Source organism: Rhinoderma darwinii, chromosome 1 (assembly GCF_050947455.1).
Source record: "Rhinoderma darwinii isolate aRhiDar2 chromosome 1, aRhiDar2.hap1, whole genome shotgun sequence".
NCBI lineage: Eukaryota > Metazoa > Chordata > Amphibia > Anura > Rhinodermatidae > Rhinoderma > Rhinoderma darwinii.
The window spans coordinates 323,620,927-323,646,774 of NC_134687.1; the positions used below are offsets into that span (position 1 = coordinate 323,620,927).

At 39.6% G+C, this 25,848-nt stretch overlaps 2 protein-coding genes across 5 annotated transcripts; one reads left to right on the forward strand and one right to left on the reverse strand.

Annotated features, from left to right (window-relative positions):
* Positions 1-301: 301 nt before the first annotated feature.
* Positions 302-15,637, reverse strand: LOC142650586 (uncharacterized). Of its 3 annotated transcripts, XM_075825622.1 has the most exons (8): positions 15,412-15,637; positions 13,818-14,807; positions 11,395-11,429; positions 9,048-10,037; positions 6,625-6,659; positions 4,288-5,277; positions 1,865-1,899; positions 302-501 (listed from the first exon to the last, which is right to left on the reverse strand). In XM_075825622.1, exons 6-7 carry the CDS (start codon positions 5,008-5,010, stop codon positions 1,891-1,893), a joined length of 732 nt encoding a protein of 243 aa, XP_075681737.1. In that variant the 5' UTR covers positions 5,011-5,277; positions 6,625-6,659; positions 9,048-10,037; positions 11,395-11,429; positions 13,818-14,807; positions 15,412-15,637; the 3' UTR covers positions 302-501; positions 1,865-1,890. The 3 variants fall into 3 exon arrangements, 2 of the variants coding, with proteins under 2 accessions (XP_075681737.1, XP_075681738.1); XR_012847588.1 differs by lacking the exons at positions 11,395-11,429; positions 13,818-14,807; positions 15,412-15,637 and adding an exon at positions 10,642-10,992; XM_075825623.1 differs by lacking the exons at positions 6,625-6,659; positions 9,048-10,037; positions 11,395-11,429; positions 13,818-14,807; positions 15,412-15,637 and adding an exon at positions 5,882-6,228.
* Positions 15,638-15,686: 49 nt separating this feature from the next.
* Positions 15,687-25,421, forward strand: LOC142650617 (uncharacterized). Of its 2 annotated transcripts, XM_075825624.1 has the most exons (5): positions 15,687-16,731; positions 19,120-19,154; positions 20,518-21,507; positions 23,896-23,930; positions 25,292-25,421. In XM_075825624.1, the coding sequence occupies exons 3-4, from the start codon at positions 20,785-20,787 to the stop codon at positions 23,902-23,904; spliced, it is 732 nt and encodes a 243-aa protein (XP_075681739.1). In that variant the 5' UTR covers positions 15,687-16,731; positions 19,120-19,154; positions 20,518-20,784; the 3' UTR covers positions 23,905-23,930; positions 25,292-25,421. The 2 variants fall into 2 exon arrangements, with proteins under 2 accessions (XP_075681739.1, XP_075681740.1); XM_075825625.1 differs by lacking the exons at positions 15,687-16,731; positions 19,120-19,154 and adding an exon at positions 19,776-19,913.
* The last annotated feature ends 427 nt before the right edge of the window (positions 25,422-25,848 follow it).

Sequence of the window (25,848 nt, forward strand, 5' to 3'; positions counted from 1 at the left end):
GCAGCAGGGCACCTTGACTCGACTATAAGACGCAGGGACTTTTTAGCAAGATTTATTCTTGCAAAAAAATGCGTCTTATAGTCTGAAAAATACGGTACTTTTGTTAAGGATATTTTTTTGCTGCATTTGTTTTATATCTTTTTAATAACTTTATTTTATACTTATAATGAATTAGCATACTCCTGTTTGCTAATACATTATACTGTGTCACTATGCAACAGGCTGCTGTTAGGGTGACACATCTGTGTCCTCACAGCAGGCTTACAGAATAAACAAAAATAGATATTGGGATGCACTCCTCAATCAATTGGCGTGGTGCTAGTAAGGTAGGGACGAGAATCCCACAATATTGAAAATATACAACCCCAGCACTCACAGAGGTACGCAAAAGATCCAGATGCAAACAAATTTAAGTTTTATTGCAACAAAAGATGGTAAAGTTGAGGTGGAAAGCGACTTGGTAAAGACGTTTCGGCCGAACCTCGGCCTTTGTCACGGTCGCTAAAATGATAAAGAATAAAATGCTTTTACAAAGTTGGCAATAAAATTTACAAAAATACAGTATGAACAAATGAAAATAATAATATGAAAATAACATATATAGATGAGTTCTCTGTTTACATGAAATTATATAGCGCTGTCACCTCAGATATACACAGAGAACAATTATTATACATTATAAGGAAAAATAAAAATATTTTAATACTGAACTGTATAAAGAAAATTGCGTGATCAATTAGCGGAACACGTAACACAAGAATTAAGGAAATCATAATCATCTATGAAAGAATAAGTCATAATGATCTATAAAAACAAGACTAGGGGCTGAATAGTCAGAACAAAATTAAGTTAAATATGCTCAAGGAGGATCTAGCAGTATATAACTGTATGTGGCATAAACAATCTGGAAACCTCTGATGGTGATGCAATACCTAGGTTACATATATTGATTTAGTTTTGTTATTGTGGTGGGGAGAGGAAAGAGTCCTCACTGTAGACCATACCATAAAGTACCGGTAGAAAATAAAGGATAGTGTGGAAAGGAACAAACACTAGAGGATAAACTAAAGGGAGAAAGTAAGAGGAAAGACATGTGCTGCTGTACCTGTAAGACGATATCACTGGTATGGGTTGTCCGCCGGATATTCCCTGTGTGTCTGTGCTATGTGAGTTGCGTCTGTGTTTATACCAGACCAACCGGAACTGATGTCAGTGGTACAGCCAGAGCCGTCTAACAGCTGATATGTGAGTGCAGTGAATATTCATGAGGTAATTATAGCAAGGGACCGTGAAAAAGAAACCTTCTGGGAGTATTGACAGAGCCATCTAGCTGCTGATATGTGAGTGCAGTGAATATTCATGAGGTAATTATAGTAAGGGACCGTGGAGAAAGAGAGCAAAGGGACCTAGCAGCTGATGTGAGTGCAATGAATATTCCTGAGGTTATTATAGTAAGAATGTGTGTTAGTGTGTATATATATATATATATATATATATATATATATATATATATATATATATGTGAGTGGCATGTAATGAAGGAATGCAACTATATAGAGAAGTATGTTGACAGAAACTGATTGGACGCTATCTAGTTGCCATGACAACGAACCAGAGAAGGAAAGGGACCGTATGTCTGAAGGTATAGATGATCTCAGCCCATGTGTATGGGATGTCAATGTAAGGATAGATGTAGGAACGGTATAGAAGGTGATAGTAGTCATGGCAACATGGAGAGAAGGGAAAATTAGAAAAATTAGAAAAAATTTTGAAAAAATAAAAAATAAAAATCAGAAAAAATATATATGTATAAAAATGAAGGAATAAAGATGAGATTTGACAGCCGGTTTTAGGGTACTTTTACCTGGTCCATGTGGATGTGTTTTTTCTCTAGCGTGTCTAGAAACAGAAAAGACAACAAGTTAGAATATGCAAGTCAAACAAGATATAGGAACTGGCATTAATACATGAACTGCACAGAAGATAATAGGGTTTCGTATCAATTCATTAGGTCAAATTCCCTATTGAGACCCCTGGGACTTAAGGTTTGTAATGTATGTATCCAGTAGGATTCCCGTTCCTTAAGTAAATGTATGTGGTTGCCACCTCTACGTGGTTGAGGAACGTGTTCAATTATCTGGAACTGAAATTGGGAAAGTTGATGATTAGCCTTACTGAAGTGGTCTGGTAATGGTAACCAGTTTTTGTTACAGCGGATAGTAGATTTGTGGCTTGTTATGCGATCCCTAATGTGTTGTGTGGTTTCGCCCACATATATTAGCCCACACGGGCACTTTACCAGGTATACCACAAAATTGGTATCACATGTATAGAAGCCTTTTATGGGAAAAGATTTATTAGTGTGGGGATGCTGGAACCGATCACCCTTGATAACGTTGGAGCAGCATGAGCAATGGAGGCATGGGAAAGTTCCATTATGTCTGGGTCGTAAGAAAGTTTGTCTGGGCAATTTAGTGTTGCTGCCAATGTCTGCTCTAACCAATCTATCCCTGAAATTGGGTGGGCGTTTGAGGCACATCATCGCAGGCGACTTAAATTCTTGAATGGTCGGGTAGGCTGTACTGAGGTGGTGCCAATGTTTTCTAATAATTTGTTGGAATTTTGGAACCAAAGGGTGATATGTATGTACAAACGGAATTCTATTTAGTTTAGTGTTGTTGCGGGTGGTACAAGGTGTGTGATCTTCTTGAATCGTATTATGCAGTTCTTGTTGAAGTATCCGTGAAGGATAACCTCTGTCTTTGAATTTGTCAGTCATTTCTTGTAATCTAGTGTGTCGTGTTGTCTCATCTGTTACAATCCTAGAGATGCGTTTATATTGAGATTTAGGAAGTGAGGTTTTAGTTTTATACGGATGGTTACTCTGGAAATGGAGCAGGCCATTTCTGTCTGTGGGTTTGGTATATAGATCGACAACTAGATGGCCAGTGTTATTTTTCTTAACCAACGTGTCCAGGAAGCTTATCTCCTGTGAACTCAGATTTAATGTAAATTGTAGACCCTCACGTATGGTGTTAATTTCCTGGACAAAATCTATGGCAGATTGTTCAGTACCTTTCCATATGCAAAATATGTCATCTATATATCGATGCCAGCAGATTGCATTATCCCTGAATCTAGGATTGGTGTAAATGTGGGTAGATTCGAATTCTGCCATGTAGGCATTGGCATATGGAGGAGCCATGTTAGAACCCATAGCAGTGCCATTGATCTGTTTATAAAAGTTGTCCCCAAATAAGAAATAATTCTCATTCAGAATTAATTCGAGTAGTTCTAAACATAATGATTTGGAATTCATGGACATATCGGTAGTGTCCAGGAGGCTACTTGTGGCTGCTAGGCCATCTTGATGTGTGATGGATGTGTATAAGCTATTGACATCCAATGTAATTAGGAGGCTAGTAGGCTCAATCTGATGTAGACTTTTAATAATCTGTAAAAAATGGCTGGTGTCCAGGAGAAATGATTTGGTTTTTTTAATGAGGGGAGTCAATATTTTTTCTAAAAAGATGGCTAATGGGGATGAAATAGAGTCGGTGGAGGCAACTATTGGTCGACCAGGGGGATTGATTAAAGACTTGTGAATTTTTGGTAGGACATAAAATACGGGAGTTATTGGAAACGGATTCTGTAAAAATTTGTGTGTTTTGTGATCAATTGTATTAATATCAAGGTGATGATCAATGATGGAGTTGATTTTATGGCGTATATCGGAAATAGGGTCTCTTGGTATTTTGAGGTAGGTGTTACTATCAGTAAGTTGGCGATTGATTTCAGAGACATAATTATTATAATCAAGTATTACAATGGCCCCTCCCTTATCGGCTGGTTTAATTATGATTTCCCGGTTATGTTGTAAATCCCTTAAGGATGTCCTTTCTTCAGTGGACAAATTTTTTTGATGGGGATAGTAGCCCAAATTGTAATCGTGCAAGACGACATCAATGTCTCTTTGTACAAGTTCAATCACCGATTCTGTAGCGTGGTAGATTTTGGGGGGAGCAAAATTGCTTTTGCTACGGAGGCCCAAATTAGAAATAGAAATTTCTGAGCACACGTCTCTAGGCTGTTGGGAAGTGGATAGATCAGTAAGTCCAAAGTGTGTCTTGAGTCGTAATGATCTGTAAAAGTAGTTCAATTCCTGCTGGAGAATGAACGTATTACAGGGGGCGGTGGGGCAGAAGGACAAGCCTTTCTGTAAGACTGACAGTTCTGTTGGCGTAAGGGAATGAGAGGAGAGATTGACGACCAGGTGGTTCTTCCTACCTGGGACCTCGTCTGTATGTTGGTGTCTCGACCTCGTCCATCTCCTCCCCGCCCGCCTGGTGGTCCGTTTCGGCCTCTCCGATTGCCTAAAAAACGTGGAGGACGTCGACCAATAGAGGAGTCGCTGCCAGAACTGGAGAAATTTTCTGTTTGTTGTCGTGGTTGGCGCCATGAATTTGCGTAAGTTGACGACTCGTTCCATCGGTAAACCCTGTTGTTATCGTAATCCGTTGCGTCCCTCTGGAATTTATCGCGTTTTCTTAGTTGTATGGTCTTAGAAAAGTCGTTGATGGCAATGTCGGTACGTGTTTTCAGATTCTCCCATTCACTGGGGCTTAGAGTTGCTGATAGTTGATTTTCCAAAGCCTTGATTTTAATATCGGATTCTGAAATTCTGGTTTGTAGATGAGAAATAGTAAGTAGAATCAAATCCAGTGAGCATTTGTTTAAGATCCTCTGGAATTGTTGACAGTATTCTTCATCGTCAGAAAAGAGGGTTGGTCGAAGGTGACTCCTGAGGCCACGTGGTATTCTCTCCAATCTATGATATTCCGCCAGAGTTGTGCGATGCAGGTCATAGGAGGTATATTTTCGTAGTTCCTTTTCGTAGTCTCGTGTACGTAGTTCCTGCGGAGGAATTCTCAAAAAGTCTCCTGAGTTGGTGACTTGTGCCAAAATATTGGCCGTGGTAGTGGAATCGAAGGCAAAAGTTGATGACGTCATCTATATCAGGGTGCAAGACATCCAAGGTACAGTAGTAATCAAAAATAGATATTGGGATGCACTCCTCAATCAATTGGCGTGGTGCTAGTAAGGTAGGGACGAGAATCCCACAATATTGAAAATATACAACCCCAGCACTCACAGAGGTACGCAAAAGATCCAGATGCAAACAAATTTAAGTTTTATTGCAACAAAAGATGGTAAAGTTGAGGTGGAAAGCGACTTGGTAAAGACGTTTCGGCCGAACCTCGGCCTTTGTCACGGTCGCTAAAATGATAAAGAATAAAATGCTTTTACAAAGTTGGCAATAAAATTTACAAAAATACAGTATGAACAAATGAAAATAATAATATGAAAATAACATATATAGATGAGTACTCTGTTTACATGAAATTATATAGCGCTGTCACCTCAGATATACACAGAGAACAATTATTATACATTATAAGGAAAAATAAAAATATTTTAATACTGAACTGTATAAAGAAAATTGCGTGATCAATTAGCGGAACACGTAACACAAGAATTAAGGAAATCATAATCATCTATGAAAGAATAAGTCATAATGATCTATAAAAACAAGACTAGGGGCTGAATAGTCAGAACAAAATTAAGTTAAATATGCTCAAGGAGGATCTAGCAGTATATAACTGTATGTGGCATAAACAATCTGGAAACCTCTGATGGTGATGCAATACCTAGGTTACATATATTGATTTAGTTTTGTTATTGTGGTGGGGAGAGGAAAGAGTCCTCACTGTAGACCATACCATAAAGTACCGGTAGAAAATAAAGGATAGTGTGGAAAGGAACAAACACTAGAGGATAAACTAAAGGGAGAAAGTAAGAGGAAAGACATGTGCTGCTGTACCTGTAAGACGATATCACTGGTATGGGTTGTCCGCCGGATATTCCCTGTGTGTCTGTGCTATGTGAGTTGCGTCTGTGTTTATACCAGACCAACCGGAACTGATGTCAGTGGTACAGCCAGAGCCGTCTAACAGCTGATATGTGAGTGCAGTGAATATTCATGAGGTAATTATAGCAAGGGACCGTGAAAAAGAAACCTTCTGGGAGTATTGACAGAGCCATCTAGCTGCTGATATGTGAGTGCAGTGAATATTCATGAGGTAATTATAGTAAGGGACCGTGGAGAAAGAGAGCAAAGGGACCTAGCAGCTGATGTGAGTGCAATGAATATTCCTGAGGTTATTATAGTAAGAATGTGTGTTAGTGTGTATATATATATATATATATATATATATATATATGTGAGTGGCATGTAATGAAGGAATGCAACTATATAGAGAAGTATGTTGACAGAAACTGATTGGACGCTATCTAGTTGCCATGACAACGAACCAGAGAAGGAAAGGGACCGTATGTCTGAAGGTATAGATGATCTCAGCCCATGTGTATGGGATGTCAATGTAAGGATAGATGTAGGAACGGTATAGAAGGTGATAGTAGTCATGGCAACATGGAGAGAAGGGAAAATTAGAAAAATTAGAAAAAATTTTGAAAAAATAAAAAATAAAAATCAGAAAAAATATATATGTATAAAAATGAAGGAATAAAGATGAGATTTGACAGCCGGTTTTAGGGTACTTTTACCTGGTCCATGTGGATGTGTTTTTTCTCTAGCGTGTCTAGAAACAGAAAAGACAACAAGTTAGAATATGCAAGTCAAACAAGATATAGGAACTGGCATTAATACATGAACTGCACAGAAGATAATAGGGTTTCGTATCAATTCATTAGGTCAAATTCCCTATTGAGACCCCTGGGACTTAAGGTTTGTAATGTATGTATCCAGTAGGATTCCCGTTCCTTAAGTAAATGTATGTGGTTGCCACCTCTACGTGGTTGAGGAACGTGTTCAATTATCTGGAACTGAAATTGGGAAAGTTGATGATTAGCCTTACTGAAGTGGTCTGGTAATGGTAACCAGTTTTTGTTACAGCGGATAGTAGATTTGTGGCTTGTTATGCGATCCCTAATGTGTTGTGTGGTTTCGCCCACATATATTAGCCCACACGGGCACTTTACCAGGTATACCACAAAATTGGTATCACATGTATAGAAGCCTTTTATGGGAAAAGATTTATTAGTGTGGGGATGCTGGAACCGATCACCCTTGATAACGTTGGAGCAGCATGAGCAATGGAGGCATGGGAAAGTTCCATTATGTCTGGGTCGTAAGAAAGTTTGTCTGGGCAATTTAGTGTTGCTGCCAATGTCTGCTCTAACCAATCTATCCCTGAAATTGGGTGGGCGTTTGAGGCACATCATCGCAGGCGACTTAAATTCTTGAATGGTCGGGTAGGCTGTACTGAGGTGGTGCCAATGTTTTCTAATAATTTGTTGGAATTTTGGAACCAAAGGGTGATATGTATGTACAAACGGAATTCTATTTAGTTTAGTGTTGTTGCGGGTGGTACAAGGTGTGTGATCTTCTTGAATCGTATTATGCAGTTCTTGTTGAAGTATCCGTGAAGGATAACCTCTGTCTTTGAATTTGTCAGTCATTTCTTGTAATCTAGTGTGTCGTGTTGTCTCATCTGTTACAATCCTAGAGATGCGTTTATATTGAGATTTAGGAAGTGAGGTTTTAGTTTTATACGGATGGTTACTCTGGAAATGGAGCAGGCCATTTCTGTCTGTGGGTTTGGTATATAGATCGACAACTAGATGGCCAGTGTTATTTTTCTTAACCAACGTGTCCAGGAAGCTTATCTCCTGTGAACTCAGATTTAATGTAAATTGTAGACCCTCACGTATGGTGTTAATTTCCTGGACAAAATCTATGGCAGATTGTTCAGTACCTTTCCATATGCAAAATATGTCATCTATATATCGATGCCAGCAGATTGCATTATCCCTGAATCTAGGATTGGTGTAAATGTGGGTAGATTCGAATTCTGCCATGTAGGCATTGGCATATGGAGGAGCCATGTTAGAACCCATAGCAGTGCCATTGATCTGTTTATAAAAGTTGTCCCCAAATAAGAAATAATTCTCATTCAGAATTAATTCGAGTAGTTCTAAACATAATGATTTGGAATTCATGGACATATCGGTAGTGTCCAGGAGGCTACTTGTGGCTGCTAGGCCATCTTGATGTGTGATGGATGTGTATAAGCTATTGACATCCAATGTAATTAGGAGGCTAGTAGGCTCAATCTGATGTAGACTTTTAATAATCTGTAAAAAATGGCTGGTGTCCAGGAGAAATGATTTGGTTTTTTTAATGAGGGGAGTCAATATTTTTTCTAAAAAGATGGCTAATGGGGATGAAATAGAGTCGGTGGAGGCAACTATTGGTCGACCAGGGGGATTGATTAAAGACTTGTGAATTTTTGGTAGGACATAAAATACGGGAGTTATTGGAAACGGATTCTGTAAAAATTTGTGTGTTTTGTGATCAATTGTATTAATATCAAGGTGATGATCAATGATGGAGTTGATTTTATGGCGTATATCGGAAATAGGGTCTCTTGGTATTTTGAGGTAGGTGTTACTATCAGTAAGTTGGCGATTGATTTCAGAGACATAATTATTATAATCAAGTATTACAATGGCCCCTCCCTTATCGGCTGGTTTAATTATGATTTCCCGGTTATGTTGTAAATCCCTTAAGGATGTCCTTTCTTCAGTGGACAAATTTTTTTGATGGGGATAGTAGCCCAAATTGTAATCGTGCAAGACGACATCAATGTCTCTTTGTACAAGTTCAATCACCGATTCTGTAGCGTGGTAGATTTTGGGGGGAGCAAAATTGCTTTTGCTACGGAGGCCCAAATTAGAAATAGAAATTTCTGAGCACACGTCTCTAGGCTGTTGGGAAGTGGATAGATCAGTAAGTCCAAAGTGTGTCTTGAGTCGTAATGATCTGTAAAAGTAGTTCAATTCCTGCTGGAGAATGAACGTATTACAGGGGGCGGTGGGGCAGAAGGACAAGCCTTTCTGTAAGACTGACAGTTCTGTTGGCGTAAGGGAATGAGAGGAGAGATTGACGACCAGGTGGTTCTTCCTACCTGGGACCTCGTCTGTATGTTGGTGTCTCGACCTCGTCCATCTCCTCCCCGCCCGCCTGGTGGTCCGTTTCGGCCTCTCCGATTGCCTAAAAAACGTGGAGGACGTCGACCAATAGAGGAGTCGCTGCCAGAACTGGAGAAATTTTCTGTTTGTTGTCGTGGTTGGCGCCATGAATTTGCGTAAGTTGACGACTCGTTCCATCGGTAAACCCTGTTGTTATCGTAATCCGTTGCGTCCCTCTGGAATTTATCGCGTTTTCTTAGTTGTATGGTCTTAGAAAAGTCGTTGATGGCAATGTCGGTACGTGTTTTCAGATTCTCCCATTCACTGGGGCTTAGAGTTGCTGATAGTTGATTTTCCAAAGCCTTGATTTTAATATCGGATTCTGAAATTCTGGTTTGTAGATGAGAAATAGTAAGTAGAATCAAATCCAGTGAGCATTTGTTTAAGATCCTCTGGAATTGTTGACAGTATTCTTCATCGTCAGAAAAGAGGGTTGGTCGAAGGTGACTCCTGAGGCCACGTGGTATTCTCTCCAATCTATGATATTCCGCCAGAGTTGTGCGATGCAGGTCATAGGAGGTATATTTTCGTAGTTCCTTTTCGTAGTCTCGTGTACGTAGTTCCTGCGGAGGAATTCTCAAAAAGTCTCCTGAGTTGGTGACTTGTGCCAAAATATTGGCCGTGGTAGTGGAATCGAAGGCAAAAGTTGATGACGTCATCTATATCAGGGTGCAAGACATCCAAGGTACAGTAGTAATCAAAAATAGATATTGGGATGCACTCCTCAATCAATTGGCGTGGTGCTAGTAAGGTAGGGACGAGAATCCCACAATATTGAAAATATACAACCCCAGCACTCACAGAGGTACGCAAAAGATCCAGATGCAAACAAATTTAAGTTTTATTGCAACAAAAGATGGTAAAGTTGAGGTGGAAAGCGACTTGGTAAAGACGTTTCGGCCGAACCTCGGCCTTTGTCACGGTCGCTAAAATGATAAAGAATAAAATGCTTTTACAAAGTTGGCAATAAAATTTACAAAAATACAGTATGAACAAATGAAAATAATAATATGAAAATAACATATATAGATGAGTACTCTGTTTACATGAAATTATATAGCGCTGTCACCTCAGATATACACAGAGAACAATTATTATACATTATAAGGAAAAATAAAAATATTTTAATACTGAACTGTATAAAGAAAATTGCGTGATCAATTAGCGGAACACGTAACACAAGAATTAAGGAAATCATAATCATCTATGAAAGAATAAGTCATAATGATCTATAAAAACAAGACTAGGGGCTGAATAGTCAGAACAAAATTAAGTTAAATATGCTCAAGGAGGATCTAGCAGTATATAACTGTATGTGGCATAAACAATCTGGAAACCTCTGATGGTGATGCAATACCTAGGTTACATATATTGATTTAGTTTTGTTATTGTGGTGGGGAGAGGAAAGAGTCCTCACTGTAGACCATACCATAAAGTACCGGTAGAAAATAAAGGATAGTGTGGAAAGGAACAAACACTAGAGGATAAACTAAAGGGAGAAAGTAAGAGGAAAGACATGTGCTGCTGTACCTGTAAGACGATATCACTGGTATGGGTTGTCCGCCGGATATTCCCTGTGTGTCTGTGCTATGTGAGTTGCGTCTGTGTTTATACCAGACCAACCGGAACTGATGTCAGTGGTACAGCCAGAGCCGTCTAACAGCTGATATGTGAGTGCAGTGAATATTCATGAGGTAATTATAGCAAGGGACCGTGAAAAAGAAACCTTCTGGGAGTATTGACAGAGCCATCTAGCTGCTGATATGTGAGTGCAGTGAATATTCATGAGGTAATTATAGTAAGGGACCGTGGAGAAAGAGAGCAAAGGGACCTAGCAGCTGATGTGAGTGCAATGAATATTCCTGAGGTTATTATAGTAAGAATGTGTGTTAGTGTGTGTATATATATATATATATATATATATATATATATATATATATGTGAGTGGCATGTAATGAAGGAATGCAACTATATAGAGAAGTATGTTGACAGAAACTGATTGGACGCTATCTAGTTGCCATGACAACGAACCAGAGAAGGAAAGGGACCGTATGTCTGAAGGTATAGATGATCTCAGCCCATGTGTATGGGATGTCAATGTAAGGATAGATGTAGGAACGGTATAGAAGGTGATAGTAGTCATGGCAACATGGAGAGAAGGGAAAATTAGAAAAATTAGAAAAAATTTTGAAAAAATAAAAAATAAAAATCAGAAAAAATATATATGTATAAAAATGAAGGAATAAAGATGAGATTTGACAGCCGGTTTTAGGGTACTTTTACCTGGTCCATGTGGATGTGTTTTTTCTCTAGCGTGTCTAGAAACAGAAAAGACAACAAGTTAGAATATGCAAGTCAAACAAGATATAGGAACTGGCATTAATACATGAACTGCACAGAAGATAATAGGGTTTCGTATCAATTCATTAGGTCAAATTCCCTATTGAGACCCCTGGGACTTAAGGTTTGTAATGTATGTATCCAGTAGGATTCCCGTTCCTTAAGTAAATGTATGTGGTTGCCACCTCTACGTGGTTGAGGAACGTGTTCAATTATCTGGAACTGAAATTGGGAAAGTTGATGATTAGCCTTACTGAAGTGGTCTGGTAATGGTAACCAGTTTTTGTTACAGCGGATAGTAGATTTGTGGCTTGTTATGCGATCCCTAATGTGTTGTGTGGTTTCGCCCACATATATTAGCCCACACGGGCACTTTACCAGGTATACCACAAAATTGGTATCACATGTATAGAAGCCTTTTATGGGAAAAGATTTATTAGTGTGGGGATGCTGGAACCGATCACCCTTGATAACGTTGGAGCAGCATGAGCAATGGAGGCATGGGAAAGTTCCATTATGTCTGGGTCGTAAGAAAGTTTGTCTGGGCAATTTAGTGTTGCTGCCAATGTCTGCTCTAACCAATCTATCCCTGAAATTGGGTGGGCGTTTGAGGCACATCATCGCAGGCGACTTAAATTCTTGAATGGTCGGGTAGGCTGTACTGAGGTGGTGCCAATGTTTTCTAATAATTTGTTGGAATTTTGGAACCAAAGGGTGATATGTATGTACAAACGGAATTCTATTTAGTTTAGTGTTGTTGCGGGTGGTACAAGGTGTGTGATCTTCTTGAATCGTATTATGCAGTTCTTGTTGAAGTATCCGTGAAGGATAACCTCTGTCTTTGAATTTGTCAGTCATTTCTTGTAATCTAGTGTGTCGTGTTGTCTCATCTGTTACAATCCTAGAGATGCGTTTATATTGAGATTTAGGAAGTGAGGTTTTAGTTTTATACGGATGGTTACTCTGGAAATGGAGCAGGCCATTTCTGTCTGTGGGTTTGGTATATAGATCGACAACTAGATGGCCAGTGTTATTTTTCTTAACCAACGTGTCCAGGAAGCTTATCTCCTGTGAACTCAGATTTAATGTAAATTGTAGACCCTCACGTATGGTGTTAATTTCCTGGACAAAATCTATGGCAGATTGTTCAGTACCTTTCCATATGCAAAATATGTCATCTATATATCGATGCCAGCAGATTGCATTATCCCTGAATCTAGGATTGGTGTAAATGTGGGTAGATTCGAATTCTGCCATGTAGGCATTGGCATATGGAGGAGCCATGTTAGAACCCATAGCAGTGCCATTGATCTGTTTATAAAAGTTGTCCCCAAATAAGAAATAATTCTCATTCAGAATTAATTCGAGTAGTTCTAAACATAATGATTTGGAATTCATGGACATATCGGTAGTGTCCAGGAGGCTACTTGTGGCTGCTAGGCCATCTTGATGTGTGATGGATGTGTATAAGCTATTGACATCCAATGTAATTAGGAGGCTAGTAGGCTCAATCTGATGTAGACTTTTAATAATCTGTAAAAAATGGCTGGTGTCCAGGAGAAATGATTTGGTTTTTTTAATGAGGGGAGTCAATATTTTTTCTAAAAAGATGGCTAATGGGGATGAAATAGAGTCGGTGGAGGCAACTATTGGTCGACCAGGGGGATTGATTAAAGACTTGTGAATTTTTGGTAGGACATAAAATACGGGAGTTATTGGAAACGGATTCTGTAAAAATTTGTGTGTTTTGTGATCAATTGTATTAATATCAAGGTGATGATCAATGATGGAGTTGATTTTATGGCGTATATCGGAAATAGGGTCTCTTGGTATTTTGAGGTAGGTGTTACTATCAGTAAGTTGGCGATTGATTTCAGAGACATAATTATTATAATCAAGTATTACAATGGCCCCTCCCTTATCGGCTGGTTTAATTATGATTTCCCGGTTATGTTGTAAATCCCTTAAGGATGTCCTTTCTTCAGTGGACAAATTTTTTTGATGGGGATAGTAGCCCAAATTGTAATCGTGCAAGACGACATCAATGTCTCTTTGTACAAGTTCAATCACCGATTCTGTAGCGTGGTAGATTTTGGGGGGAGCAAAATTGCTTTTGCTACGGAGGCCCAAATTAGAAATAGAAATTTCTGAGCACACGTCTCTAGGCTGTTGGGAAGTGGATAGATCAGTAAGTCCAAAGTGTGTCTTGAGTCGTAATGATCTGTAAAAGTAGTTCAATTCCTGCTGGAGAATGAACGTATTACAGGGGGCGGTGGGGCAGAAGGACAAGCCTTTCTGTAAGACTGACAGTTCTGTTGGCGTAAGGGAATGAGAGGAGAGATTGACGACCAGGTGGTTCTTCCTACCTGGGACCTCGTCTGTATGTTGGTGTCTCGACCTCGTCCATCTCCTCCCCGCCCGCCTGGTGGTCCGTTTCGGCCTCTCCGATTGCCTAAAAAACGTGGAGGACGTCGACCAATAGAGGAGTCGCTGCCAGAACTGGAGAAATTTTCTGTTTGTTGTCGTGGTTGGCGCCATGAATTTGCGTAAGTTGACGACTCGTTCCATCGGTAAACCCTGTTGTTATCGTAATCCGTTGCGTCCCTCTGGAATTTATCGCGTTTTCTTAGTTGTATGGTCTTAGAAAAGTCGTTGATGGCAATGTCGGTACGTGTTTTCAGATTCTCCCATTCACTGGGGCTTAGAGTTGCTGATAGTTGATTTTCCAAAGCCTTGATTTTAATATCGGATTCTGAAATTCTGGTTTGTAGATGAGAAATAGTAAGTAGAATCAAATCCAGTGAGCATTTGTTTAAGATCCTCTGGAATTGTTGACAGTATTCTTCATCGTCAGAAAAGAGGGTTGGTCGAAGGTGACTCCTGAGGCCACGTGGTATTCTCTCCAATCTATGATATTCCGCCAGAGTTGTGCGATGCAGGTCATAGGAGGTATATTTTCGTAGTTCCTTTTCGTAGTCTCGTGTACGTAGTTCCTGCGGAGGAATTCTCAAAAAGTCTCCTGAGTTGGTGACTTGTGCCAAAATATTGGCCGTGGTAGTGGAATCGAAGGCAAAAGTTGATGACGTCATCTATATCAGGGTGCAAGACATCCAAGGTACAGTAGTAATCAAAAATAGATATTGGGATGCACTCCTCAATCAATTGGCGTGGTGCTAGTAAGGTAGGGACGAGAATCCCACAATATTGAAAATATACAACCCCAGCACTCACAGAGGTACGCAAAAGATCCAGATGCAAACAAATTTAAGTTTTATTGCAACAAAAGATGGTAAAGTTGAGGTGGAAAGCGACTTGGTAAAGACGTTTCGGCCGAACCTCGGCCTTTGTCACGGTCGCTAAAATGATAAAGAATAAAATGCTTTTACAAAGTTGGCAATAAAATTTACAAAAATACAGTATGAACAAATGAAAATAATAATATGAAAATAACATATATAGATGAGTTCTCTGTTTACATGAAATTATATAGCGCTGTCACCTCAGATATACACAGAGAACAATTATTATACATTATAAGGAAAAATAAAAATATTTTAATACTGAACTGTATAAAGAAAATTGCGTGATCAATTAGCGGAACACGTAACACAAGAATTAAGGAAATCATAATCATCTATGAAAGAATAAGTCATAATGATCTATAAAAACAAGACTAGGGGCTGAATAGTCAGAACAAAATTAAGTTAAATATGCTCAAGGAGGATCTAGCAGTATATAACTGTATGTGGCATAAACAATCTGGAAACCTCTGATGGTGATGCAATACCTAGGTTACATATATTGATTTAGTTTTGTTATTGTGGTGGGGAGAGGAAAGAGTCCTCACTGTAGACCATACCATAAAGTACCGGTAGAAAATAAAGGATAGTGTGGAAAGGAACAAACACTAGAGGATAAACTAAAGGGAGAAAGTAAGAGGAAAGACATGTGCTGCTGTACCTGTAAGACGATATCACTGGTATGGGTTGTCCGCCGGATATTCCCTGTGTGTCTGTGCTATGTGAGTTGCGTCTGTGTTTATACCAGACCAACCGGAACTGATGTCAGTGGTACAGCCAGAGCCGTCTAACAGCTGATATGTGAGTGCAGTGAATATTCATGAGGTAATTATAGCAAGGGACCGTGAAAAAGAAACCTTCTGGGAGTATTGACAGAGCCATCTAGCTGCTGATATGTTATTTTCATATTATTATTTTCATTTGTTCATACTGTATTTTTGTAAATTTTATTGCCAACTTTGTAAAAGCATTTTATTCTTTATCATTTTAGCGACCGTGACAAAGGCCGAGGTTCGGCCGAAACGTCTTTACCAAGTCGCTTTCCACCTCAACTTTACCATCTTTTGTTGCAATAAAACTTAAATTTGTTTGCATCTGGATCTTTTGCGTACCTCTGTGAGTGCTGGGGTTGTATATTTTCAATATTGTGGGATTCTCGTCCCTACCTTACTAGCACCACGCCAATTGATTGAGGAGTGCATCCCAATATCTATTTTTGATTACTACTGTACCTTGGATGTCTTGCACCCTGATATAGATGACGTCATCAACTTTTGCCTTCGATTCCACTACCACGGCCAATATTTTGGCACAAGTCACCAACTCAGGAGACTTTTTGAGAATTCCTCCGCAGGAACTACGTACACGAGACTACGAAAAGGAACTACGAAAATATACCTCCTATGACCTGCATCGCACAACTCTGGCGGAATATCATAGATTGGAGAGAATACCACGTGGCCTCAGGAGTCACCTTCGACCAACCCTCTTTTCTGACGATGAAGAATACTGTCAACAATTCCAGAGGATCTTAAACAAATGCTCACTGGATTTGATTCTACTTACTATTTCTCATCTACAAACCAGAATTTCAGAATCCGATATTAAAATCAAGGCTTTGGAAAATCAACTATCAGCAACTCTAAGCCCCAGTGAATGGGAGAATCTGAAAACACGTACCGACATTGCCATCAACGACTTTTCTAAGACCATACAACTAAGAAAACGCGATAAATTCCAGAGGGACGCAACGGATTACGATAACAACAGGGTTTACCGATGGAACGAGTCGTCAACTTACGCAAATTCATGGCGCCAACCACGACAACAAACAGAAAATTTCTCCAGTTCTGGCAGCGACTCCTCTATTGGTCGACGTCCTCCACGTTTTTTAGGCAATCGGAGAGGCCGAAACGGACCACCAGGCGGGCGGGGAGGAGATGGACGAGGTCGAGACACCAACATACAGACGAGGTCCCAGGTAGGAAGAACCACCTGGTCGTCAATCTCTCCTCTCATTCCCTTACGCCAACAGAACTGTCAGTCTTACAGAAAGGCTTGTCCTTCTGCCCCACCGCCCCCTGTAATACGTTCATTCTCCAGCAGGAATTGAACTACTTTTACAGATCATTACGACTCAAGACACACTTTGGACTTACTGATCTATCCACTTCCCAACAGCCTAGAGACGTGTGCTCAGAAATTTCTATTTCTAATTTGGGCCTCCGTAGCAAAAGCAATTTTGCTCCCCCCAAAATCTACCACGCTACAGAATCGGTGATTGAACTTGTACAAAGAGACATTGATGTCGTCTTGCACGATTACAATTTGGGCTACTATCCCCATCAAAAAAATTTGTCCACTGAAGAAAGGACATCCTTAAGGGATTTACAACATAACCGGGAAATCATAATTAAACCAGCCGATAAGGGAGGGGCCATTGTAATACTTGATTATAATAATTATGTCTCTGAAATCAATCGCCAACTTACTGATAGTAACACCTACCTCAAAATACCAAGAGACCCTATTTCCGATATACGCCATAAAATCAACTCCATCATTGATCATCACCTTGATATTAATACAATTGATCACAAAACACACAAATTTTTACAGAATCCGTTTCCAATAACTCCCGTATTTTATGTCCTACCAAAAATTCACAAGTCTTTAATCAATCCCCCTGGTCGACCAATAGTTGCCTCCACCGACTCTATTTCATCCCCATTAGCCATCTTTTTAGAAAAAATATTGACTCCCCTCATTAAAAAAACCAAATCATTTCTCCTGGACACCAGCCATTTTTTACAGATTATTAAAAGTCTACATCAGATTGAGCCTACTAGCCTCCTAATTACATTGGATGTCAATAGCTTATACACATCCATCACACATCAAGATGGCCTAGCAGCCACAAGTAGCCTCCTGGACACTACCGATATGTCCATGAATTCCAAATCATTATGTTTAGAACTACTCGAATTAATTCTGAATGAGAATTATTTCTTATTTGGGGACAACTTTTATAAACAGATCAATGGCACTGCTATGGGTTCTAACATGGCTCCTCCATATGCCAATGCCTACATGGCAGAATTCGAATCTACCCACATTTACACCAATCCTAGATTCAGGGATAATGCAATCTGCTGGCATCGATATATAGATGACATATTTTGCATATGGAAAGGTACTGAACAATCTGCCATAGATTTTGTCCAGGAAATTAACACCATACGTGAGGGTCTACAATTTACATTAAATCTGAGTTCACAGGAGATAAGCTTCCTGGACACGTTGGTTAAGAAAAATAACACTGGCCATCTAGTTGTCGATCTATATACCAAACCCACAGACAGAAATGGCCTGCTCCATTTCCAGAGTAACCATCCGTATAAAACTAAAACCTCACTTCCTAAATCTCAATATAAACGCATCTCTAGGATTGTAACAGATGAGACAACACGACACACTAGATTACAAGAAATGACTGACAAATTCAAAGACAGAGGTTATCCTTCACGGATACTTCAACAAGAACTGCATAATACGATTCAAGAAGATCACACACCTTGTACCACCCGCAACAACACTAAACTAAATAGAATTCCGTTTGTACATACATATCACCCTTTGGTTCCAAAATTCCAACAAATTATTAGAAAACATTGGCACCACCTCAGTACAGCCTACCCGACCATTCAAGAATTTAAGTCGCCTGCGATGATGTGCCTCAAACGCCCACCCAATTTCAGGGATAGATTGGTTAGAGCAGACATTGGCAGCAACACTAAATTGCCCAGACAAACTTTCTTACGACCCAGACATAATGGAACTTTCCCATGCCTCCATTGCTCATGCTGCTCCAACGTTATCAAGGGTGATCGGTTCCAGCATCCCCACACTAATAAATCTTTTCCCATAAAAGGCTTCTATACATGTGATACCAATTTTGTGGTATACCTGGTAAAGTGCCCGTGTGGGCTAATATATGTGGGCGAAACCACACAACACATTAGGGATCGCATAACAAGCCACAAATCTACTATCCGCTGTAACAAAAACTGGTTACCATTACCAGACCACTTCAGTAAGGCTAATCATCAACTTTCCCAATTTCAGTTCCAGATAATTGAACACGTTCCTCAACCACGTAGAGGTGGCAACCACATACATTTACTTAAGGAACGGGAATCCTACTGGATACATACATTACAAACCTTAAGTCCCAGGGGTCTCAATAGGGAATTTGACCTAATGAATTGATACGAAACCCTATTATCTTCTGTGCAGTTCATGTATTAATGCCAGTTCCTATATCTTGTTTGACTTGCATATTCTAACTTGTTGTCTTTTCTGTTTCTAGACACGCTAGAGAAAAAACACATCCACATGGACCAGGTAAAAGTACCCTAAAACCGGCTGTCAAATCTCATCTTTATTCCTTCATTTTTATACATATATATTTTTTCTGATTTTTATTTTTTATTTTTTCAAAATTTTTTCTAATTTTTCTAATTTTCCCTTCTCTCCATGTTGCCATGACTACTATCACCTTCTATACCGTTCCTACATCTATCCTTACATTGACATCCCATACACATGGGCTGAGATCATCTATACCTTCAGACATACGGTCCCTTTCCTTCTCTGGTTCGTTGTCATGGCAACTAGATAGCGTCCAATCAGTTTCTGTCAACATACTTCTCTATATAGTTGCATTCCTTCATTACATGCCACTCACATATATATATATATATATATATATATATATATATATATATATATATACACACACTAACACACATTCTTACTATAATAACCTCAGGAATATTCATTGCACTCACATCAGCTGCTAGGTCCCTTTGCTCTCTTTCTCCACGGTCCCTTACTATAATTACCTCATGAATATTCACTGCACTCACATATCAGCAGCTAGATGGCTCTGTCAATACTCCCAGAAGGTTTCTTTTTCACGGTCCCTTGCTATAATTACCTCATGAATATTTACTGCACTCACATATCAGCTGTTAGACGGCTCTGGCTGTACCACTGACATCAGTTCCGGTTGGTCTGGTATAAACACAGACGCAACTCACATAGCACAGACACACAGGGAATATCCGGCGGACAACCCATACCAGTGATATCGTCTTACAGGTACAGCAGCACATGTCTTTCCTCTTACTTTCTCCCTTTAGTTTATCCTCTAGTGTTTGTTCCTTTCCACACTATCCTTTATTTTCTACCGGTACTTTATGGTATGGTCTACAGTGAGGACTCTTTCCTCTCCCCACCACAATAACAAAACTAAATCAATATATGTAACCTAGGTATTGCATCACCATCAGAGGTTTCCAGATTGTTTATGCCACATACAGTTATATACTGCTAGATCCTCCTTGAGCATATTTAACTTAATTTTGTTCTGACTATTCAGCCCCTAGTCTTGTTTTTATAGATCATTATGACTTATTCTTTCATAGATGATTATGATTCCCTTAATTCTTGTGTTACGTGTTCCGCTAATTGATCACGCAATTTTCTTTATACAGTTCAGTATTAAAATATTTTTATTTTTCCTTATAATGTATAATAATTGTTCTCTGTGTATATCTGAGGTGACAGCGCTATATAATTTCATGTAAACAGAGAACTCATCTATATATGTTATTTTCATATTATTATTTTCATTTGTTCATACTGTATTTTTGTAAATTTTATTGCCAACTTTGTAAAAGCATTTTATTCTTTATCATTTTAGCGACCGTGACAAAGGCCGAGGTTCGGCCGAAACGTCTTTACCAAGTCGCTTTCCACCTCAACTTTACCATCTTTTGTTGCAATAAAACTTAAATTTGTTTGCATCTGGATCTTTTGCGTACCTCTGTGAGTGCTGGGGTTGTATATTTTCAATATTGTGGGATTCTCGTCCCTACCTTACTAGCACCACGCCAATTGATTGAGGAGTGCATCCCAATATCTATTTTTGATTACTACTGTACCTTGGATGTCTTGCACCCTGATATAGATGACGTCATCAACTTTTGCCTTCGATTCCACTACCACGGCCAATATTTTGGCACAAGTCACCAACTCAGGAGACTTTTTGAGAATTCCTCCGCAGGAACTACGTACACGAGACTACGAAAAGGAACTACGAAAATATACCTCCTATGACCTGCATCGCACAACTCTGGCGGAATATCATAGATTGGAGAGAATACCACGTGGCCTCAGGAGTCACCTTCGACCAACCCTCTTTTCTGACGATGAAGAATACTGTCAACAATTCCAGAGGATCTTAAACAAATGCTCACTGGATTTGATTCTACTTACTATTTCTCATCTACAAACCAGAATTTCAGAATCCGATATTAAAATCAAGGCTTTGGAAAATCAACTATCAGCAACTCTAAGCCCCAGTGAATGGGAGAATCTGAAAACACGTACCGACATTGCCATCAACGACTTTTCTAAGACCATACAACTAAGAAAACGCGATAAATTCCAGAGGGACGCAACGGATTACGATAACAACAGGGTTTACCGATGGAACGAGTCGTCAACTTACGCAAATTCATGGCGCCAACCACGACAACAAACAGAAAATTTCTCCAGTTCTGGCAGCGACTCCTCTATTGGTCGACGTCCTCCACGTTTTTTAGGCAATCGGAGAGGCCGAAACGGACCACCAGGCGGGCGGGGAGGAGATGGACGAGGTCGAGACACCAACATACAGACGAGGTCCCAGGTAGGAAGAACCACCTGGTCGTCAATCTCTCCTCTCATTCCCTTACGCCAACAGAACTGTCAGTCTTACAGAAAGGCTTGTCCTTCTGCCCCACCGCCCCCTGTAATACGTTCATTCTCCAGCAGGAATTGAACTACTTTTACAGATCATTACGACTCAAGACACACTTTGGACTTACTGATCTATCCACTTCCCAACAGCCTAGAGACGTGTGCTCAGAAATTTCTATTTCTAATTTGGGCCTCCGTAGCAAAAGCAATTTTGCTCCCCCCAAAATCTACCACGCTACAGAATCGGTGATTGAACTTGTACAAAGAGACATTGATGTCGTCTTGCACGATTACAATTTGGGCTACTATCCCCATCAAAAAAATTTGTCCACTGAAGAAAGGACATCCTTAAGGGATTTACAACATAACCGGGAAATCATAATTAAACCAGCCGATAAGGGAGGGGCCATTGTAATACTTGATTATAATAATTATGTCTCTGAAATCAATCGCCAACTTACTGATAGTAACACCTACCTCAAAATACCAAGAGACCCTATTTCCGATATACGCCATAAAATCAACTCCATCATTGATCATCACCTTGATATTAATACAATTGATCACAAAACACACAAATTTTTACAGAATCCGTTTCCAATAACTCCCGTATTTTATGTCCTACCAAAAATTCACAAGTCTTTAATCAATCCCCCTGGTCGACCAATAGTTGCCTCCACCGACTCTATTTCATCCCCATTAGCCATCTTTTTAGAAAAAATATTGACTCCCCTCATTAAAAAAACCAAATCATTTCTCCTGGACACCAGCCATTTTTTACAGATTATTAAAAGTCTACATCAGATTGAGCCTACTAGCCTCCTAATTACATTGGATGTCAATAGCTTATACACATCCATCACACATCAAGATGGCCTAGCAGCCACAAGTAGCCTCCTGGACACTACCGATATGTCCATGAATTCCAAATCATTATGTTTAGAACTACTCGAATTAATTCTGAATGAGAATTATTTCTTATTTGGGGACAACTTTTATAAACAGATCAATGGCACTGCTATGGGTTCTAACATGGCTCCTCCATATGCCAATGCCTACATGGCAGAATTCGAATCTACCCACATTTACACCAATCCTAGATTCAGGGATAATGCAATCTGCTGGCATCGATATATAGATGACATATTTTGCATATGGAAAGGTACTGAACAATCTGCCATAGATTTTGTCCAGGAAATTAACACCATACGTGAGGGTCTACAATTTACATTAAATCTGAGTTCACAGGAGATAAGCTTCCTGGACACGTTGGTTAAGAAAAATAACACTGGCCATCTAGTTGTCGATCTATATACCAAACCCACAGACAGAAATGGCCTGCTCCATTTCCAGAGTAACCATCCGTATAAAACTAAAACCTCACTTCCTAAATCTCAATATAAACGCATCTCTAGGATTGTAACAGATGAGACAACACGACACACTAGATTACAAGAAATGACTGACAAATTCAAAGACAGAGGTTATCCTTCACGGATACTTCAACAAGAACTGCATAATACGATTCAAGAAGATCACACACCTTGTACCACCCGCAACAACACTAAACTAAATAGAATTCCGTTTGTACATACATATCACCCTTTGGTTCCAAAATTCCAACAAATTATTAGAAAACATTGGCACCACCTCAGTACAGCCTACCCGACCATTCAAGAATTTAAGTCGCCTGCGATGATGTGCCTCAAACGCCCACCCAATTTCAGGGATAGATTGGTTAGAGCAGACATTGGCAGCAACACTAAATTGCCCAGACAAACTTTCTTACGACCCAGACATAATGGAACTTTCCCATGCCTCCATTGCTCATGCTGCTCCAACGTTATCAAGGGTGATCGGTTCCAGCATCCCCACACTAATAAATCTTTTCCCATAAAAGGCTTCTATACATGTGATACCAATTTTGTGGTATACCTGGTAAAGTGCCCGTGTGGGCTAATATATGTGGGCGAAACCACACAACACATTAGGGATCGCATAACAAGCCACAAATCTACTATCCGCTGTAACAAAAACTGGTTACCATTACCAGACCACTTCAGTAAGGCTAATCATCAACTTTCCCAATTTCAGTTCCAGATAATTGAACACGTTCCTCAACCACGTAGAGGTGGCAACCACATACATTTACTTAAGGAACGGGAATCCTACTGGATACATACATTACAAACCTTAAGTCCCAGGGGTCTCAATAGGGAATTTGACCTAATGAATTGATACGAAACCCTATTATCTTCTGTGCAGTTCATGTATTAATGCCAGTTCCTATATCTTGTTTGACTTGCATATTCTAACTTGTTGTCTTTTCTGTTTCTAGACACGCTAGAGAAAAAACACATCCACATGGACCAGGTAAAAGTACCCTAAAACCGGCTGTCAAATCTCATCTTTATTCCTTCATTTTTATACATATATATTTTTTCTGATTTTTATTTTTTATTTTTTCAAAATTTTTTCTAATTTTTCTAATTTTCCCTTCTCTCCATGTTGCCATGACTACTATCACCTTCTATACCGTTCCTACATCTATCCTTACATTGACATCCCATACACATGGGCTGAGATCATCTATACCTTCAGACATACGGTCCCTTTCCTTCTCTGGTTCGTTGTCATGGCAACTAGATAGCGTCCAATCAGTTTCTGTCAACATACTTCTCTATATAGTTGCATTCCTTCATTACATGCCACTCACATATATATATATATATATATATATATATATATATATATATATATACACACACTAACACACATTCTTACTATAATAACCTCAGGAATATTCATTGCACTCAGATCAGCTGCTAGGTCCCTTTGCTCTCTTTCTCCACGGTCCCTTACTATAATTACCTCATGAATATTCACTGCACTCACATATCAGCAGCTAGATGGCTCTGTCAATACTCCCAGAAGGTTTCTTTTTCACGGTCCCTTGCTATAATTACCTCATGAATATTTACTGCACTCACATATCAGCTGTTAGACGGCTCTGGCTGTACCACTGACATCAGTTCCGGTTGGTCTGGTATAAACACAGACGCAACTCACATAGCACAGACACACAGGGAATATCCGGCGGACAACCCATACCAGTGATATCGTCTTACAGGTACAGCAGCACATGTCTTTCCTCTTACTTTCTCCCTTTAGTTTATCCTCTAGTGTTTGTTCCTTTCCACACTATCCTTTATTTTCTACCGGTACTTTATGGTATGGTCTACAGTGAGGACTCTTTCCTCTCCCCACCACAATAACAAAACTAAATCAATATATGTAACCTAGGTATTGCATCACCATCAGAGGTTTCCAGATTGTTTATGCCACATACAGTTATATACTGCTAGATCCTCCTTGAGCATATTTAACTTAATTTTGTTCTGACTATTCAGCCCCTAGTCTTGTTTTTATAGATCATTATGACTTATTCTTTCATAGATGATTATGATTTCCTTAATTCTTGTGTTACGTGTTCCGCTAATTGATCACGCAATTTTCTTTATACAGTTCAGTATTAAAATATTTTTATTTTTCCTTATAATGTATAATAATTGTTCTCTGTGTATATCTGAGGTGACAGCGCTATATAATTTCATGTAAACAGAGAACTCATCTATATATGTTATTTTCATATTATTATTTTCATTTGTTCATACTGTATTTTTGTAAATTTTATTGCCAACTTTGTAAAAGCATTTTATTCTTTATCATTTTAGCGACCGTGACAAAGGCCGAGGTTCGGCCGAAACGTCTTTACCAAGTCGCTTTCCACCTCAACTTTACCATCTTTTGTTGCAATAAAACTTAAATTTGTTTGCATCTGGATCTTTTGCGTACCTCTGTGAGTGCTGGGGTTGTATATTTACAGAATAAACAGTCCTGGGTTCCTTTCTAGGTCCCCAGGGCTGACTGCAGAGGGTTCCCCGCCTCCGATAGTTTCCCTGGATCTCCGGTGACATGGTCGAAGAGGGTAGTGCCCTTTGATTATGCCGCAGTCAGGGCCGCATCTACCATGAGGCGAGTTGAGCCTCTGGCCTCAGACGGCACCCTGCAGAGTCTCAGAGGAGGCGGCATTACAGAGCTGCAGACCATGTTTCCCTCCACTAAACAGCAGCTACAAGATGTGCTGCTTCCTTAAAAACATCTCTCCTGTGTCTCCATAATAACCCCCCCTGCTCTCCATACTCCTGTCATTACAATAGCAGAGCTATTGTAATACGATCCTGCTCAGTGTCGGGACGGAGAGTCAGGCGAGAAGGGTGTCTGCACTGCA

Excerpts from the sequence above, each read along its gene's own strand:
- LOC142650586 (XM_075825622.1), bottom strand. The coding sequence starts at position 5,010 with ATGACGTCATCAACTTTTGCCTTCGATTCCACTACCACGGCCAATATT.
- LOC142650617 (XM_075825624.1), top strand. The coding sequence starts at position 20,785 with ATGACGTCATCAACTTTTGCCTTCGATTCCACTACCACGGCCAATATT.